This window comes from Maniola hyperantus, chromosome 15 (assembly GCF_902806685.2).
Source record: "Maniola hyperantus chromosome 15, iAphHyp1.2, whole genome shotgun sequence".
NCBI classification, from domain to species: domain Eukaryota; kingdom Metazoa; phylum Arthropoda; class Insecta; order Lepidoptera; family Nymphalidae; genus Maniola; species Maniola hyperantus.
In genome coordinates this window covers 803311-820832 of record NC_048550.1, presented here as the reverse complement: position 1 = coordinate 820832, position 17522 = coordinate 803311, and the positions used below count along the sequence as shown (strand labels likewise).

At 39.1% G+C, this 17522-nt stretch overlaps 1 protein-coding gene across 1 annotated transcript in view; it reads right to left on the bottom strand.

The window, feature by feature from the left end:
• Positions 1-17522, bottom strand: part of retm (real-time) — a 73682-nt gene that overhangs the window by 44316 nt on the left and 11844 nt on the right. The window contains exons 2-4 of the mRNA XM_034976444.2: positions 11165-11314; positions 9835-9966; positions 299-428 (exon numbers count right to left, since the gene is read on the bottom strand). Coding sequence (XP_034832335.1) covers positions 299-428; positions 9835-9966; positions 11165-11314 — 412 coding nt within the window. The remainder of the gene's footprint in view (positions 1-298; positions 429-9834; positions 9967-11164; positions 11315-17522) is intronic.

Here is a 17522-nt window from a genome sequence, read left to right as displayed (position 1 = left end):
TTCTTAGCGGATGCCTAAGTCATAATACCTAGCTGCATGCCAAATTTCAGCCCGATCCGTCCAGTAGTTTGAGCGTTGATAGATCAGTCAGTCAGTCAGTCAGTCAGTCAGTCAGTCACCTTCTCCTTTTATATATAATATATATATATATATATATATATCGTGGTAATCGGTCAGGACTAAAGTGCATTTTAGTCTTTTAGCTTTCGAGCCTTCAAAAAACGAGGCGAGTCTTAAAATTAGGGCTAAAAGGCTCGAGTCCTTTGGAACACTAGTTGACCATGATGAATTTCCTTACCTTTAGCAATATTGGCGGCGTACTGCTTCATGGCGATCTTCTCCACGGTGTTCTCAAAGCCGAAGAAGTTGGTCACGTCGAGCAAGGCGCTCTGCTCGAAACACGTCCACTCCGGGTTCTCTGGATGCACCTGGTGGAGAAAAACCACTTGATAAAAACTTTTTGGAGTGTCGAAACATAACTTGACGACCTCCTTGGCTGGTTTTTAGGGTTCCATACCTCAAAAGCTGTGCTAGCCTAGTGGTTAGAACGTCCGCCTTCTAATCGGAGGTCGGGGGTTCGATCCCGGGCACGCACCTCTAACTTTTCGGAGTTATGTGCGTTTTAATTAATTAAAATATCACTTGCTTTAACGGTGAAGGAAAACATCGTGAGGAAACCTGCATGCCTGAGAGTTCCCCATAATGTTCTCAAAGGTGTGTGAAGTCTACCAATCCGCACATGGCCAGCGTGGTAGACTATGGCCAAAACCCTTCTCACTCTGAGAGGAGACCCGTGCTCTGTAGTGAGCCGGTAATGGGTTGATCATGATGATGATGATACCTCAAAAGGAACCCTTAGGATAACTTCGTTGTCTGTCTACCTGTCGTGTTTGTCAAGAAACCTATAGGGTACTTCCCGTTGACCTAGATTCATGAGGCAGGTAGGTAGTTCTTATAGCAGACATAAGGGGAAAATCTGAAAACCGTGAATTAAGGGTTACACCACACAAAAAAAAATTAAATTGTGTTAATGAACAAATAATTAGTATTTTCAATTTTCGAAGTAAGATAACTATATCAAGTGGGGTATCATATGAAAGGTCTTCACCAGTGCATTCTAAAACAGATTTTTATTTATTTTTATGCATCGTAGTTTTTGAATTATCGTGCAAAATGTCGAAAAAATACGACTGTAGTACGGAACCCTCGTTGCGCAAGCCTGACTCGGCTCGGCTACAATCAGAGCTATTGGCAAGTGATGATGCAACATAAGAAGGAGCACGCTTGCCTAGAATATGCCTACTCACTCTTGACTTAAAGGACTTGAATTCTATTCGATTAATAAAATCAGTACCCTTATTATAAATGCGAAAGTGTGTTTGTTTATTGGTTTGTCCTTTAATCACGTCGCAACGGTTCAACGGATTGACGTGATTTGCATGGGTATAAATAAAGACCTGGAGAGTGACATAGGCTACTTTTTATTCCGGAAAATCAAAGAGTTCCCACGGGATTTAAATATCTAACTCCACGCGGACGAAGTCTCGGGTATCAGCTAGTGTAGCATAAATGAAGGCTGAAGGAATACGACTAGATATCGATTTGGTTCAATTAACATTACAAATGCGTCAAGACTTGAGACCCGTGTACATGACAGCAGCTGTTGAAACTTTAACATAGCTCTTATTGAAAGGGCGTAAGGTTCATAATACCATCGTTGTTGGTATACTTCGCAAGGGCATTGAATACATGCATCAGGCAGTGGTCCGACCGCCGACGATGAACGAGAAACGAGTAGAACTAGAAACTTAAACAAGTTGGCGATCAGCGGGAAGCGAGTGAGTAGTTTCGATAGTTTTGTTGCTATATTATAAGCGAGTGTACAAGTGCGACGAGCGATTACTCGCGCCATTCGCCCGCGATCGCTCAGTCCTGTGCAAACCTGCGCGCGCGTTACACGTGTTCAAGCGAGCGAGCATCGCTGAACGAATATCGCTGAGCGAGTTTATTTTTGAAAACTCGTCGCTCAGCGATAAAACTAGTAAGACGAGACCGGCAGTGTGAACAGTCCGAGAGCAACTTTTGATATAAGCATCTCTTTCGTTTACACGGAATGTACATTTATTGTGCGTTTCTTGAGAGAGAAAATCGCCGATAGTTAGTCGTTCTCTCGCCGGCGGCGGTCAGACCACTGCCTCAATAACGACCTTCCTGGTGTATAACTCGAGGATGTAGGCTTCCTGTTGCAAGGTCGGTTAGAACTTGGAATCTATTGTTGTTCAATAGCCTAGCTCTTTAGTTTATTGCTTTGATCCTGGAAACGGCTGACTATCTATATCTATATATAAATCCCCTTATTATAAATGCGAAAGTGTGTTTGTTTGTTAGTTTGTTGGTTTGTCAATCACGTCGCAACGGTGCAACGGATTGACGTGATTTTTTGCATGAGTATAGATAAAGACCTGGAGAGCGACATAGGCTACTTTTATCCCGGAAAATCAAAGAGTTCCCACGGGATTTTTAAAAACTTAAATCCACGCGGATGAAGTCGCGGGCATCATCTAGTAAGTATATAAAAGGAAAAGCTGACTGATTGACTGACTGATCTACCATACGCACAGCTCAAAATACTTGATGGATCCGGCTGAAATTCCGATCCGTAGATGTAGACATCCGCTAAGAAAGATCCTTAAAAATAAAGGGCTTTAAAGTTGAAGAATATGCAAAGGGTTTTCTAGTGTCTAGAAAATGATTTTTTATTATTCCGATACAAGATACGAAATTCAGGAAATGCCATAAACGAAAAAAAAAATTGTGAAGAGTCAAGTGCGAGTCAGGCTCGCGCAATGAGGGTTCCGTACTACAGTCGTATTTTTTCGACATTTTGCGGGATAATTCAAAAACTATGATACATAAAAATAAATAAAAATCTGTTTTAGAATGCACAACTGAAGACCTTTCATATAATACCCCACTTGATATAGTTATCTTAATTAGAAAATTGAAAATACTAATTATTAGTTCATGACAACAATTTAAATTTTTTTGTGTGGTGTAACCACAAATTCACGGTTTTCAGATTTTTCCCCAAATGCCAGCTATAAGATCTACCTACCTGCCAAATTTCATGATTCTAGGTCAACGGGACGTCCCCTGTAGGTTTGTTTCTTCTTGACAGACCGACAGACAGACAGACAGACAACAAAGTGATCCTATAAGGGTTCCGTTTTTCCTTTTGAGGTACGGAACCCTAAAAAGATCTATTATTATTGCTCTATTTGTAGAATAGAATAGAATAGAATAGAATAGAATGTTTTTTTATTCATGTAAACTTTTTAAAAGTGCTTATGAATAGTCAGGTAGTTTTAATTTACCACTGGTTCGGAATGCCGTTCCTACCGAGAAGAACCAGCAAGAAACTCGGCGGTTGCCCTTTTTAATTTTCCATTTACAATGTTATTATACCGTACCGTTGTATAAAATGAAGATAACAATTCTTCATGTCTTATCAGAATTTATATGAGATATTTACAGCAAACAAAGCTACCTACCTATTTGTTCGTAATTCGATAAGAGATGAGTTATTTACTCGCCCTTCTATTTATTTTAAGCAATTATATATCACTTGCTTTGCCGGTGATGGAGAAACATCGTGAGAAAGGTAGGTATGCTTGATAGTTCTCTATTCAAAGGTGTGTGAAGTCTGCCAATCCGCACTTGGCGAACGTGATGGGATATGGCCTCAACCTTTCTCATTCTGAGTGGAGACCCGTGCTCAGTAGTCGGCGATGGGTTAAGACTTGATATGATGATAGAGGTACCTATTTCAGATACAAGTTAGCCCTTGACTGCAATCTCACCTGGTGGTATGTGATGATGCAGTCTAAGATGAAGACCTATAAGTTTTGATAAAATATCGGTAGATTTTTTTAAAATAAAAATGGCGAGCAAACGAGCAGGCGGCCGAGTCGCCGAGTAACGAGATGTTAAGTTATTACCGCCACCCATGAACATTTGCAAAATTACATGAAATGAGTTTTCAAAATTAATCCGAAAAGAGAGCATAGATGGGATTTGTTTGGGTTTCGTTATTTACTCTTCTGATATTGAGTTATAATATACTCTAATCTAAGTTTGGGTATTATAGAGGGCACGTCGAATTTGTTCAGGCTTAAGACACTGTTGAAACGAGACAGCGTTATAATTGGTAGAAACTAGAAACCTTTCTCGTTTTAACTAAAATTTATGCCTGAGCAAAGTCAACGTAGGTACGCTCTATAAATCTGAGCCTAAGACAGAGCATTGAGCCTGAGATGTGTAGAAACGAAATTTTAGATGTGTTTGTAATAATGAAACTTCATCATCATCGTGATCAACCCATCGCCGGCTCACTACAGAGCACCGGTCTCCTCTCAGAGTGAGAAGGGTTTTGGCAGACTAGTATACTTCGCACACCTTTGAGAACTCTCAGGCATGCAAGTTTCCTCACGATGTTTTCCTTCACCGTTAAAGCAAGTGATATTTAATTACTTAAAACGCACATAGCTCCGAAAAGTTAGAGGTAGCCCGGGATAGAACCCCCGACCTCCGATTAGAACTTAGAAGGCGGACGTCCTAATCCACTAGGCTATCACAGCTTGAAAATTCGGAACATAACGTATACGAAAATCGTGACTAGAAACCAAAAGTTCTGACCTTTGACTTTTCGGAAGAGCTCGGTAAAAGTTTTTAAAGAATTGAAACAACCGTGACATATCACCAGACGATATCTCTAACTACCTCCAGTCAAACTATCTTCTATGATTTATGATTTATTTATTCATTTGCTTTCATGGTTACATGAAGCCCCGTTAGGGCATTGCAAAGTTAGGTACATTAACAATACATACATGCTAAATATATAATAGGCTAGTTGACACTTTTTTTAAGTAGGTCTTAAATGGTTAATATTTGTCCTATTAGATCAAAAAAATTAACACTATATTTTTTTGCGCCCTAAAAACCGTAAAACTTTAATTTAAAAAAATATTTTTTTTAGACAGGTGAAAACACGTCATGCATTTGTAAACAACAGCATAACCTCCCAAAGTTTAATAAACATGACTTCTATACTAGTTTACATGAAAAATATAGTAATTATCGTTATTGTATCATCCGAGAATGTAAAAACGCATCGATAAAGACCACAGGAAAGTTGTGGTTTAGAGTGCCCAGTGAAATTAATATACGTAACACGCAAAGACTTGCTTAAAGGGATCCTATATTTAACCCACTCAGGGGTGGAGTTTCAAAAAATCCTTTCCTAGTGGATACCTTCTCTTTACTTAAAAAGAACACACCCACCAAATTTCATGTATCTAGGACCAGCTGTTAGATGTTTAGGCTGTGCGTTGATATATAAGTTTGTCAGGACTTTAAATTTTATATATATGGATACTACGTTAGTCCACGCGTGACATAGGGATGACATTTCTTTGTTTACATATTTAATGACGTCACATCATGGCTGACAGCGTTTTCTGCGTTTCAAATAAAAATAAAAACTGTATTTTTTAAAATTAAATTTATATATCCATCCTGCGTTTTTAATAATTGTTATTGATATATTTCGTTGTCTTAAGCAAAATACTATAATAAATAATCATTTATTGGACGAAATTAGATATGAGTCAAGTAGCCTATTATTATACAATTACATGCAAACTACGTGTTACATTATTTTATAATAGATTTTATCAGGTAATTATATAGGGCATTCATTTTGAATCGAAATTATTTTTATTTATTGATTGATCGCACTAATTCATTAAGTGATTTCATTCTGTGATCCGTCTCAGGGTTACAGCTCGTCGGATGTTAAAATTTTTACAAAAAAAAAAAAAACCGACTTCGTTACACAAACACTAAAAATTGAAAAATAATTTAATTTATTACCGAATATATTATGTATACAAGAGTTAATATAGTTCCATAATAATACTTTTTGGTGCCGGTGCCAATTAGCTTTAGCTGCGCGAATCGTCTAGATTTCATATTTTTATGGGACTCCACAATGGCACCTCATTGGCACCGACCCCAAAAAATATTATTATGGAACTATATTCACTCTTGTATACATAATATATTCGGTAATAAATTAAATTATTTTTCAATTTTTAGTGTTTGTGTAACGAAGTCGGTTTTTATTTTTTTTGTAAAAATTTTTAATTTCACTATTTTTAGTGGCCCCATGGAATTATGCTATGACTGGTTAAAAGTCTACTGTTTACTAAGCTATTACACTGATCGCGAGCAATTTACTCTTATCCGTTGAGGAGTTCCAGTATCTATCTTCGAAGATGTTCATCAGATCTTCACCAAATTGAAATGGGACCAACTTTGAAGTATACCCTTTCAAACAAAAAAATAATTTTCAAAATCCGTCTAGGCGTTTTCGAGTTATCGGGGAACATACATAAAAAAAAAAAAAAAAAAAAGATTCCGACGAATTGAGAACCTCCTCCTTTTTTTGAAGTCGGTTAAAAATGAAACGCATACAGAATCATGTCACATTGTATCATAACCTTTATACGATAAGGTGATAAACATATAAGATTTGCCGGATGTTAAAATAAAATGTATCCAGAACGCTGGCAAAAACGAAGACAGGTGATAGTACTGTGATTACTGATATGATACCAAAAAACCGGCCAAGTGCGAGTCAGGCTCGCGCAATGAGGGTACCGTACTACAGTCGTATTTTTTCGACATTTTGCGCGATAATTCAAAAACTATGATGCATAAAAATAAATAAAAATCTGTTTTAGAATGTACAGGTGAAGACCTTTCATATGATACCCCACTTGATATAGTCACTCACTTCGAAAGTTGAAAATACTAATTATTAGTTCATGACCACAATTTAATTATTTTTTTGTGTAATCTAACCCTAAATTCACGGTTTTCAGATTTTTCCCCAAATGTCAGCTATAAGATCTACCTACCTGCCAAATTTCATGATTCTAGGTCAACGGGAAGTACCCTGTAGGTTTCTTGACAGACAGACAGACAGACAACAAAGTGATCCTATAAGGGTTCCGTTTTTCCTTTTGAGGTACGGAACCGTAAAACCCCAAAAAATATTAAAAAATCGCATCATCAAACTTTTAAACTGATTTTTTTTTTAATTCATTATAGGTATACAAACTACTTACTTATATATATAGGTATACTTGACAACAATCACACCTGATGGGAAGTGATGATGAGGCCTAAGATGGGACGCGTTTACCTAGAAGATGCCTATAATAGTTTGTGCGAGAGACACTTCCAAAGTGGTAAAATGTCTCCCCCCTCCCCGTTACTTCTAAAATAAGAAAATGATAAAACTAAAAAAAATATTAACATGCAAACTTCCACCGAAAATTGGTTTGAACGAGATCTTAGTAAGTAGTTTTTGATTTGTGCAAAATGTCGATAAAATACGATTGTTGTACGGAACCCTCAGTGCGCGAGTCTGACGCACTTGGCCGGTTTTTTATCTCAGAAAATCACGGGACAGTTAAAAAATTAACCCAGGCCTCAGCTAGTTGTGTATAATAGTGTTAAGTACAATGATCCCTTATGGGTTAAACACCCCTCGAGACTGACCTTGTATTGACCATTTACCAACTAGATTCAATATCTAGGTAGGTATACAAGTTTGACCGAGTATATTACCAAACTACTATAATAATATGATCCATCAAAAAGCACTCTTATAGCAATATTCCCTAAAACAAAGTTATTTGTGGAGCTAAAAGCGTTTGTAAATAGCTACCGTGCGTCACGGGTTACGGCTCACGGCCGCCGATGGCGAAGTTAGAGCGGGGGCACACGATGCGTTGCGGCGGCGCGGCGGTGCGGTGCCGCTGCGTCGTCTTACATAGAAATATCTGTGGCATGTCACACGATGCGCTCCGGCGCCGCACCGGACTTGCAACCACCGACACGAGGCGGGGAGAGGTGAATGCGTTGCGACGTCGGAGCGGCACCGCTCAGTTGTTTATGCGTCACAAGGAAAGACACTGTCCAACGCTGCTTCGGCGCCGCTGCGACATAACAACGTTGCGGCGCCGCACCGCTCGTGTGCCCGCTGATACGGTGAAATCTTTGCGTTGCAGCGCCGCAACGCATCGTGTGCCCCTAGTCTTACGGCCGGTAAATTACACAGTATCATGCCAGTGATACACATGCTAGCTCGCACAAAAGCATGCACGTTACGAGCAAGAACGAGCTACTCGCATGTGTATCGAGGTTCTGCCAGTGGCTCACGTGCCAGTACAAGGCATACCAGTAGATCGCAAGGCGTTTGATTTTTTCCCCTCGAGGAAGTAGGACGGGGGACTCGCATGCCAGCTACAAGCACGCGAAACACGTGTTTGCTAGTAGATCGCACCTCAACCTCTGCCAAAATCTTTTGAATTTTTTGGCGTCTTTTGCGTCTTTTCCTTGCCATAAAAAATTTCCTCACTAATATAATCGCTAGTTATATTGTAACACTATTAATTTCTTCATAATTAATATTCATTTTGTGATCTTCAACTCGCACGACACTGGCACGGTACGCAGCCTTTCTAGAAACTGGCAATACCAGTTACAATCATGTGTATCACGCACCGACATTATGCTAGTACCTGGCATGCCAGCTTACCAGCACCTAGCATGCCATTAACTGGCATGTGTGTCACGGGCATTACACAAACATATCGGCACCTATGCCACGTGTTGCAGATAAAACTGAATATTTTGTTTGTTTACCATTTACAGATGTAAGCAACATGAATAGTCAAACATATTTCCCACGTACGGCCATTTCAGATTAGCGTTTTCAGGGTTCCGCAACTAAAGGGTGAAAACGGAGCCCTATTCTGTCATTCTGCTATCTCGAGTCCCAGGTCTGTAGCTCGTATACGACTTCGGTTTAAAGACATTTTTATTTCTCAATAAAGAACACAATAGTTCACTTAAATATCGAGAATTATAACTGTTTACATTAATCACCCCCTTCTTCCCCTTTTATTATTTATTACTAGCTTATGCCCGCGATTTCGTCCGCGTGGGGATTTGAAGTTCATGTAGTCCACGCGGACGAAGCTAGTAATAAATAATAATCAATCAATCAGGATAATGTAATGCATTTGTCAATCATATCACCTGAGGATAAAATGTTTATCTAGTGGGGTGTACAAATTGCAGATTTAGACAGGTACTGCTAATGTACCAAATTTTAATCTGGAATTATATTCAGAAACACAAAAATAATAACTGAAAATAAGGATAATCTAAACGGAATTAAATGAAAATATTGCAATTAAATATCACTTGCTCTAACGGTGAAGGCGACGCGGACGCGCGGCGTGAGGAAACTTGCATGCCTGAAAGTTCTCCATAATCTCTCAAAGAAGTCTGCCAATCTACACTTAAACTGAGATCTATAGAGCGCACTTTGACTTTGCTCAGACTTAAGATTGATTTAATGTGACTAAATTTATGAAAACTATGTACACGTTGTCAGGTAGGTAGGTATATCATAACATATTGCATGCTAATAGGCAGAATTTGGCTCTACCTTTTTGTTTTTGAAATATCTCCACTGTTTACCCATATTCGCAATAAAGAAATTTGAATTGAATCGAGTTAAAACGGGACAGATTTATGTGAGGGTACATAGCTCTGTCTCGTTTTAACTCTGTCTTAAGTCTAAGCTAAGTCAGGGTGCGGTATATAGATCTCATTCTCACACTTAGCAAGCGTGGTGGACTATGGCCTAAATCTCTTCTCGTGAAAAGTCGCTAGTGTAGAATAATGACTCACAAAATATCGACACTTCTCGACAACTCCGACCCTGGCGGCGAAGGTCTCGTTGGTGGCTTCGATCTCCAATATCCTGCTCTTGAGGTCCAGGTGGTTCTTCTGGATGAAGTACACGTAGTCCACGCCGATCATCTACAACAAACGGAACCATTCTATAACCATTGACTTATATATTACTTCGTATGGACAGGGCTATTGAACAAACAAAATGGCACCGACTTAGCCCCCTTTCCAGTCCAGGTCTGTATCCCGCATGCGGGATGCTCGCTAGCATATAAACACATTCGGCATCAAACGGGATCCTGCAGAAAACGGGATCCTGCAAAAAACTGGACTGCCGTGTGAAAGGGCTGTCAGTGATTCCGTGGCCCTACCACCGTTGTTTGACTGCAACAAAGTCACGATCGCAATCATCTCTGATTGGTTATTGCTCGCTCATTATTGGCCACAATGCATTGTTGCAACCAGAATAGCACAAATTCAGCCAATCACAACAATTGAGATTGTAATAATGATTGATGCAGGTTTTAGTCAATCGCCCTGCTGATTTCCTATTTCAAAGAGAACTTATGTTCTAAGCAATATAAGCTTATCATTGTGATCCATATCTGACAGGTCTTTCATTTAAGGAGTACCTAGGTCGTCATGAATCTTGACCTTTGAAAAACTTTCCTTCTCCAGAAAATTAGTAACCTTCACATTAAGAGGAATGGATCCGAGACTACATGGTCGCTAACTATGGGCCTCATTAGAAAGCTCAGAGTTAACTCCAAGCATAGCCCTCTCTGTCAATCAGCGGGCGATGGAGAGGGCTTGGAGTTTCTCTACGTGATCAACAGGTTGCCAAGCTGAAGTGGCAATGGGCAGGGCACATTAAACCGATAGACCTTGGGACCCAAGGTGCTGGAATGGCGACCTCGCACCGGAAGACGCAGCGTTGGAAGACCTCCCACTAGGTGGACGGACATCAGACGAGTCGCAGGGAGCCGCTGGATTTAGGCGGCGCAAGACCGTGGCGTGTGGAAGTCCCTACAAGAGACCTATGTCCAGCAGTGGACATCTATTGGATGATGATGATATTAAGAGGTAAACGCCAAACGAGTCGCAGGAAGCCGCTGACGGACCGGGCGCAAGACCGCGGCGTTTGGTATTTCCTACAAGACCTATGTCCAGCTGTGGATTTAGGTCTTGTAGTATAGGGTGTGTGGATGACGACAGCAAGCTGGCAGTCCAGGTGGGGAAACGCTCTTTTCTAGCACCTCCTATTGCTGTCTTCGTGAGTAGTCTTGGAGAACTTTCTTTGTACTGTACTATGTCACAACATGCCTACCTTCTTCAGCAAGTAAGGCGCTTCCACATTGAGCTGACACCTCCTGATGGTGTCTCGCTGTGAGTCGTCCGCCGTCCAGCTGTCCTCGGTGATGACGCAATCTATCACCACGGGGATCTGCGGGCAGCTGGGGAACCGCATCTCGTATGCCTGGAGACAAACAAAAGTAAGATAAGTGACTCCATTTATAACACTAACCGTCCACTAATCTAAATCCTAAACTAATTTAATGAATGGGAAAGTGTGTCTGTCTGTCTGCTAGCTTTTCACGGCCCATTCGTTCAACCGATTTTAACGAAATTTGGTACAGAGATAGCTTGCATCCTGGGGAAGGACATAGGCTATTTTATCCCGGAAAATCAAAGAGTTCCCACGGGATTTTTTTAAAACCTAAATCCATCCATAAATATATAAAAGGAAAAGGTAACTGACTGACTGACTGACTGATCTATCAACGTACAGCTCAAACTACTGGACGGGTCGGGCTGAAATTTTGCATGCAGATAGTTATTATGTACCCCTAAGGGGGTGAAATAGGGGTTTGAAATTTGTGTAGTCCACGCGGACGAAGTCGCGAGCATAAGCTAGTAATATTATAAATGTGAAAGTGTGGATGTTTGGATGTTTGTATGTTTGTTACTCAATCACGCAAAAACTACTGGACTGATTTGGCTGAAATTTGGAATGGAGATAGATTATACTCTGGATTAGGCTACTTTTTATTCCGGAAAATCAAAGAGTTCCCGTGGGATTTTGAAAAACGTAAATCCACGCGGACGAAGTCGCGGGCATCAGCTAGTTCTCAATAAAGCATATTTCAATTTTCAGTTTCATACTTCAGGCAAGATTAAGCAGTTGTTTTAACAAAGTTGCATGCTTTGTCAAGTAAGAAAGTATACCCACATTTAGGGTTACCAGGTCGCCAAACCTAATAGCCGGACAGACCAGCCAGTTTGGCCGGACATTTGGATAGAAAGGCCGGACACCCTACATTTTGTGTCTTAGTAATAATAGGTAAGACAAAAAAATTGTATGTAAAATCAAGCTTTTTTATTATTGTCATAAAGCTTGTTGTCAGGCAGCACTGTCAGTAAGCGGGAGCGACCGACAGTAAAAAGCCTAACAAAAGCCGGACAAGACGGACGCCGTTTATTTTTGCCGGACACGCAATCAAAAAGCCTACCTATGTCCGGCTTTATCCGGACGCCTGGCAACCCTACCCACATTGCAACTAAGTTGGGTAACTCACAACTTGAGCGCGAGTTTCTTCGAACTGAAAGTTGAAGTCAAGTAAACTTTGAACCAACTTTCACATTTCTCAAACTTTGTATGTAGAGTTGTTTTGAGAGTGACATAGGCTACTTTTTATCCCGGAAAATCAGAGAGTTCCCACGGGATTTTTAAAAACCTAATTCCACGCGGACGAAGTCGCGGGCATCAGCTTGTTCTACATATTTTTTTTAAGATGTGTGAAGTCTGCCAATCCGCATTTAGAGCTAGCGCGCACCACGGTAAATTTCCGTACGTTTTTTTCCCGCAAAATCTGTGAACTATAGAACTATAGAACTATGTATAAACGTGCGCACTGCGGAATTAAGTCCGCACCGGATTTTGATACATTTAAATTCAAATTTACGAATTTTAAAACGCACCGCAACTCACCGCACCGTGCTGCGCGCTAGCTCTTAGTCAGCGTGGCGGATTATAGCCAAACTTCTCATTCTGAAAGGAGACCTGTGCTCAGTAGTGGGTATCGGGTTGATCATGATGATGATATACATAATGCAATACTGTGAATGAATAAGAAAGAAAACGTGACGTTAATTGACGCGTCACGCGCGAAACTCTATCTACATTTACCGTCAATAACATAGCTTCAATAACGCAATAACACAGCTTCAGTAACGCAATAACACAGCTCCAGTAAAGCAATAACATGATAACCGCAAACGGGAAAACTGAAGCTGAAATGTTGATGGATTCACAACGAATCGTAGGAATTCTTGCACGCACTCGCTTTGACAATGACAACTCACGTATGGATTATTTTTAACCGACTTCAAAAAAAGGAGGAGGTTCTCAATTCGTCGGAATCTTTTTTTTTTTTTTTTTTTTTTTTTTAATTTTTTATGTATGTTCCCCGATTACTCAAAAACGCCTGGACCGATTTTGAAAATTCTTTTTTTGTTTGAAAGGGTATACTTCAAAGTTGGTCCCATTTCAATTTGGTGAAGATCTGATGAACATCTTCGAAGATAGATACTGGAACTCCTCAACGGATAAGAGTAAATTGCTCGCGATCAGTGTAATAGCTTAGTAAACAGTAGATTTTTAACCAGTCATAGTATAATTCCATGGGGCCACTAAAAATTGTGAAATAAATTTTTTTTACAAAAAAAATAAAAACCGACTTCGTTACACAAACACTAAAAATTGTTAAATAATTTAATTTATTACCGAATATATTATGTATACAAGAGTTAATATAGTTCCATAATAATATTTTTTGGGGTCGGTGCCAATGAGGTGCCATTGTGGAGTCCCATAAAAATATGAAGTCTAGACGATTCGCGCAGCTAAAGCTAATTGGCACCGGCACCAAAAAGTATTATTATGGAACTATATTAACTCTTGTATACATAATATATTCGGTAATAAATTAAATTATTTAACAATTTTTAGTGTTTGTGTAACGAAATCGGTTTTTATTTTTTTTGTAAAAAAAATTTATATTATCAGCTCTCGTTTACTACTTCCACGCCATTTAGAATTTTTTAGGGTTCCATACCTCAAAAGGAAAAAGGAACCCTTATAGAATCACTTTGTTGTCTGTCTGTCCGTCGTGTCTTTCAAGAAAACCTATAAGTACTTCCCGTTGACCTAGAATCATGAAATTTGGTAGGTAGGTCTTATATAGCACAAATCAGTACCTTTATTACCCAAACACACTTTCGCATTTATAATATGGGTAGTGATGGGTAGTCATAATATGGGTACCTGGTGATATAATATGGGTAGTGATCTCCGACTAAAACGCTCGTCGATGCAATTTTCGGAATACCTAACGTCGGCAAACCTCAATAATAACTAGGTACAGCACTGATGCGGTTTTACGCTCAAAGGCTCGTTGCCTAATCTCGGTTTCATATCCGGCGTGCGAGGCCGACAAACGGCCGACAGACGTTGCCACACTTTACTACGATCAGCGAAGGCTTGACGGAAAGAGTGGTACTGATTCTGAGCACAACCTAATTTTAGAGTATTCGCATACTCTTCTTACTAATGTAATATGAAAAGGACAGACGCAGTTTGACAGTTTTAAATTTTATTTTAAGATGGTAAAACCCGTGATTTTAGCGCACAGTCGCGAGCCTACTGTTTTTTGTAGCGTGCACTATTTAGTGTCTCTAAATGTTAAGTTCATGTTCTGTCCCTTTTTAGCATTGTTAAAAAGAAAAGGATGCAGATGTTCTAAATTTATTTTAGAGAAAGACAACGGAATCGGTGCCATTGCTTGCATGGCTTAAATTCAGAATTTTTAAAAAAATTATAGACTAGCGCTTGGCTGCAATTAGACCTAAATGATGATGCAGCCTAAGATGGAGCGCGCTTGCCTAGAAGATGCCTATTCACTCTCGACTTGAAGGTACCCATATTATTATTGGAAGGGAAAACTGATAATGGCCCTTCCATGTTCCAAATTTTAGCGGTTCGGATTAGAAATGAGGAGGCAAATCGCTACGTATCCGTGGAATTTCGACTACGTACGAAAGGTGAAGGAAAGGAAAGAGTAAATTCAGCCGATAACAACATTTGCGATGATCGCAATGTCATAATGATAAGTTTCGCAATACAACCACAGATGCCGATCGACCTGAAAACCTTGGCATTGCCCGGGCTGAGAAAGACCAGACAGACCTACTGTTTATTTTAATAATATTTATTCCGCCGTGTTTATTTTAGTTGGTTTGAGTTTACTGCGGCAATTTGGTGCGCTTCACAAATTCAAAAGGAATTTATTTTGGTTAGGTTATTATTGTTCGCACCATTCCACTTTGACGAATTATACCCAAGCGAATTTAAATTAAAAAAAACCGGCCAAGTGCGAATCAGACTCGCGCACTGAGGGTTCCGTAGTACAATCGTATTTTATCGACATTTTGCACGATAAATCAAAAACTACTTACTAGATCTCGTTCAAACCAATTTTCGGTGAAAGTTTGCATGGTAATGTACATCATATATTTTTTTTAGTTTTATAATTCTGTTATTTAAGAAGTTACAGGGGGGGGGGGGGGACACCCATTTTACAACTTTCGAAGTGTCTTTCGCGCAAACTACTCAGTTTAGAAAAAAATTATTTAAGAAACGTCATTTTTGAAGACCTATCCATACTATAGATACGTATGGGTTAAATAAAAAAAAAATTTGAATTTCAGTTCTTAGTATGGGGAACCCCAAAATTGATTGTTTTTTTGTTTGTATTGTTTTTTTTCTATTTTTGGGTAAAAATCTTAATGCGGTTCACAGAATACATCTACTTACCAAGTTTCAACAGTATAGCTATATCTACACTTAATATTATAAAGAGGAAAACTTTGTTTGTATGTTTGTTTGTTTGTACTGAATAGGCTCAAAAACTACTGGACCGATTTTAAAAATTCTTTCACCATTCGAAAGCTACATTATCCACGAGTAACATAGGCTATATTTTATTTTGGAAAAAAATAGGGTTCCGTAAGATATTTGGGTTTTTCGGACACAAGGTGTAAAAAATCAACCAGAAAAGTTACTTATTTTGCGTACGCTGCCTAAACTATAAAAAATAGAACCATAAAATGTTCTAATTAATTGTAGATCTTATAAATATCTACAAAAAGTCCGCGACACACTATACCCATCTATGTCGAGTGAGGCACAGCAACCATTTTTTTATTTAAAAATCTTGAATTTTTTTTGGACTACATTTAAACGCGTTTATTTTACTCATGCTATTAATCCTTATCAAAATAAATGATTTCATCACTAAGAACAGTTTATGGAGATAATATTTGGTCTTTGAATGATTAAAATTGGACGTTTGGTTTTGAAGTTATGGCGAAATTAAAATATTACGATTTCTGCTGCACGGCCCGTTGTATTATATAAAGAGGTAATGTCGTTAAGTTTGTTTGTAGGGGGTAATCTTTAGAACTACTGAACCGATTTTAAAAATTCTTTCACCAGTAGAAAGCTACATTATTCCTGAGTGACATAGGCTATACGGGATCTTTAAAAACCTAAATCTACGCGGGCGAAGCCGCGGGGATCAGCTAGTAGCATATATAGCTATAAGAAGTATAGCTATAAGCAGTATAGTTTCGTAAAAAAGTGGCCGTGACATGCGGACGGGGAGACAGACAGACATGACGAATCTACAAGGGTTCCGTTTTTTGCCAAACACTTCTTCGGCACACTCTCCGAAACAAATTCTGTAAAATACCGATAGAAAGGCAACTTTGCGCCGTCCAAACTTTGAAGTAAACTTTTTGACCGATTTTGAAATATTCGGTTTGGTACATTTCGGAGCGAATATTCGTATTGAGTTGAACCTACATTTGGCGCATCTCTAGTTTAAATAATTGCTTTATCATTACAAAACAATATTTCAATCGCATAACACACGCATAAGGTCCGTGTAACCTAAATCTAAATTGTAATTTTAGGTGTAATTATTATTTCCTCTCACGTATTAAATTACGTCTACTTCCGGCTGATCAGCTTTCTACTCCATTTTGAAGTAAGTACATAATATGTGTAAACATACATGCAGTTAGTTGCGTCATATCGAAAAAGTGCATGACTGTTAGTTTTTAGTTTCCGTTAGAGGAAAAAAAGAAATCCTTATAGGATCACTTTGTCTGTCTGTCTGTCAAGAAAACCTATATATAGAATCATGAAACTTGGTAGGTAGGTAGTTCTTCTCTACATAATATAAAATGACGTCGCTTCCCGCTCTGTCTGTATGTATGAACGCGTAGATCTTTTAAACTACGCAACGGATTTTAATGCGGTTTTCACCAATAGATAGCGTGATTCAAGAGGAAGGTTTATAGGTATAGTTTAATATTGTTTTGTGCTAATTTGTTGAAAAATGACGATAATTGTTCAAGATTTCGGAAGAAATCAAGCTGACTGAGAGCTTTTATCGAAAATGCTGTCTTATTGTTTTGAAATATAACAAAACACCCACAGTGACACCATTAGTAACTACATTGCACCCCGTGCAAAGCCGGGGCGGGTCGCTAGTATAGCATAAGCAAAAGAATAAGTCCGAAAACCGGGAATTTGTGGTAACATCACAAAAAAAATGTCTTAA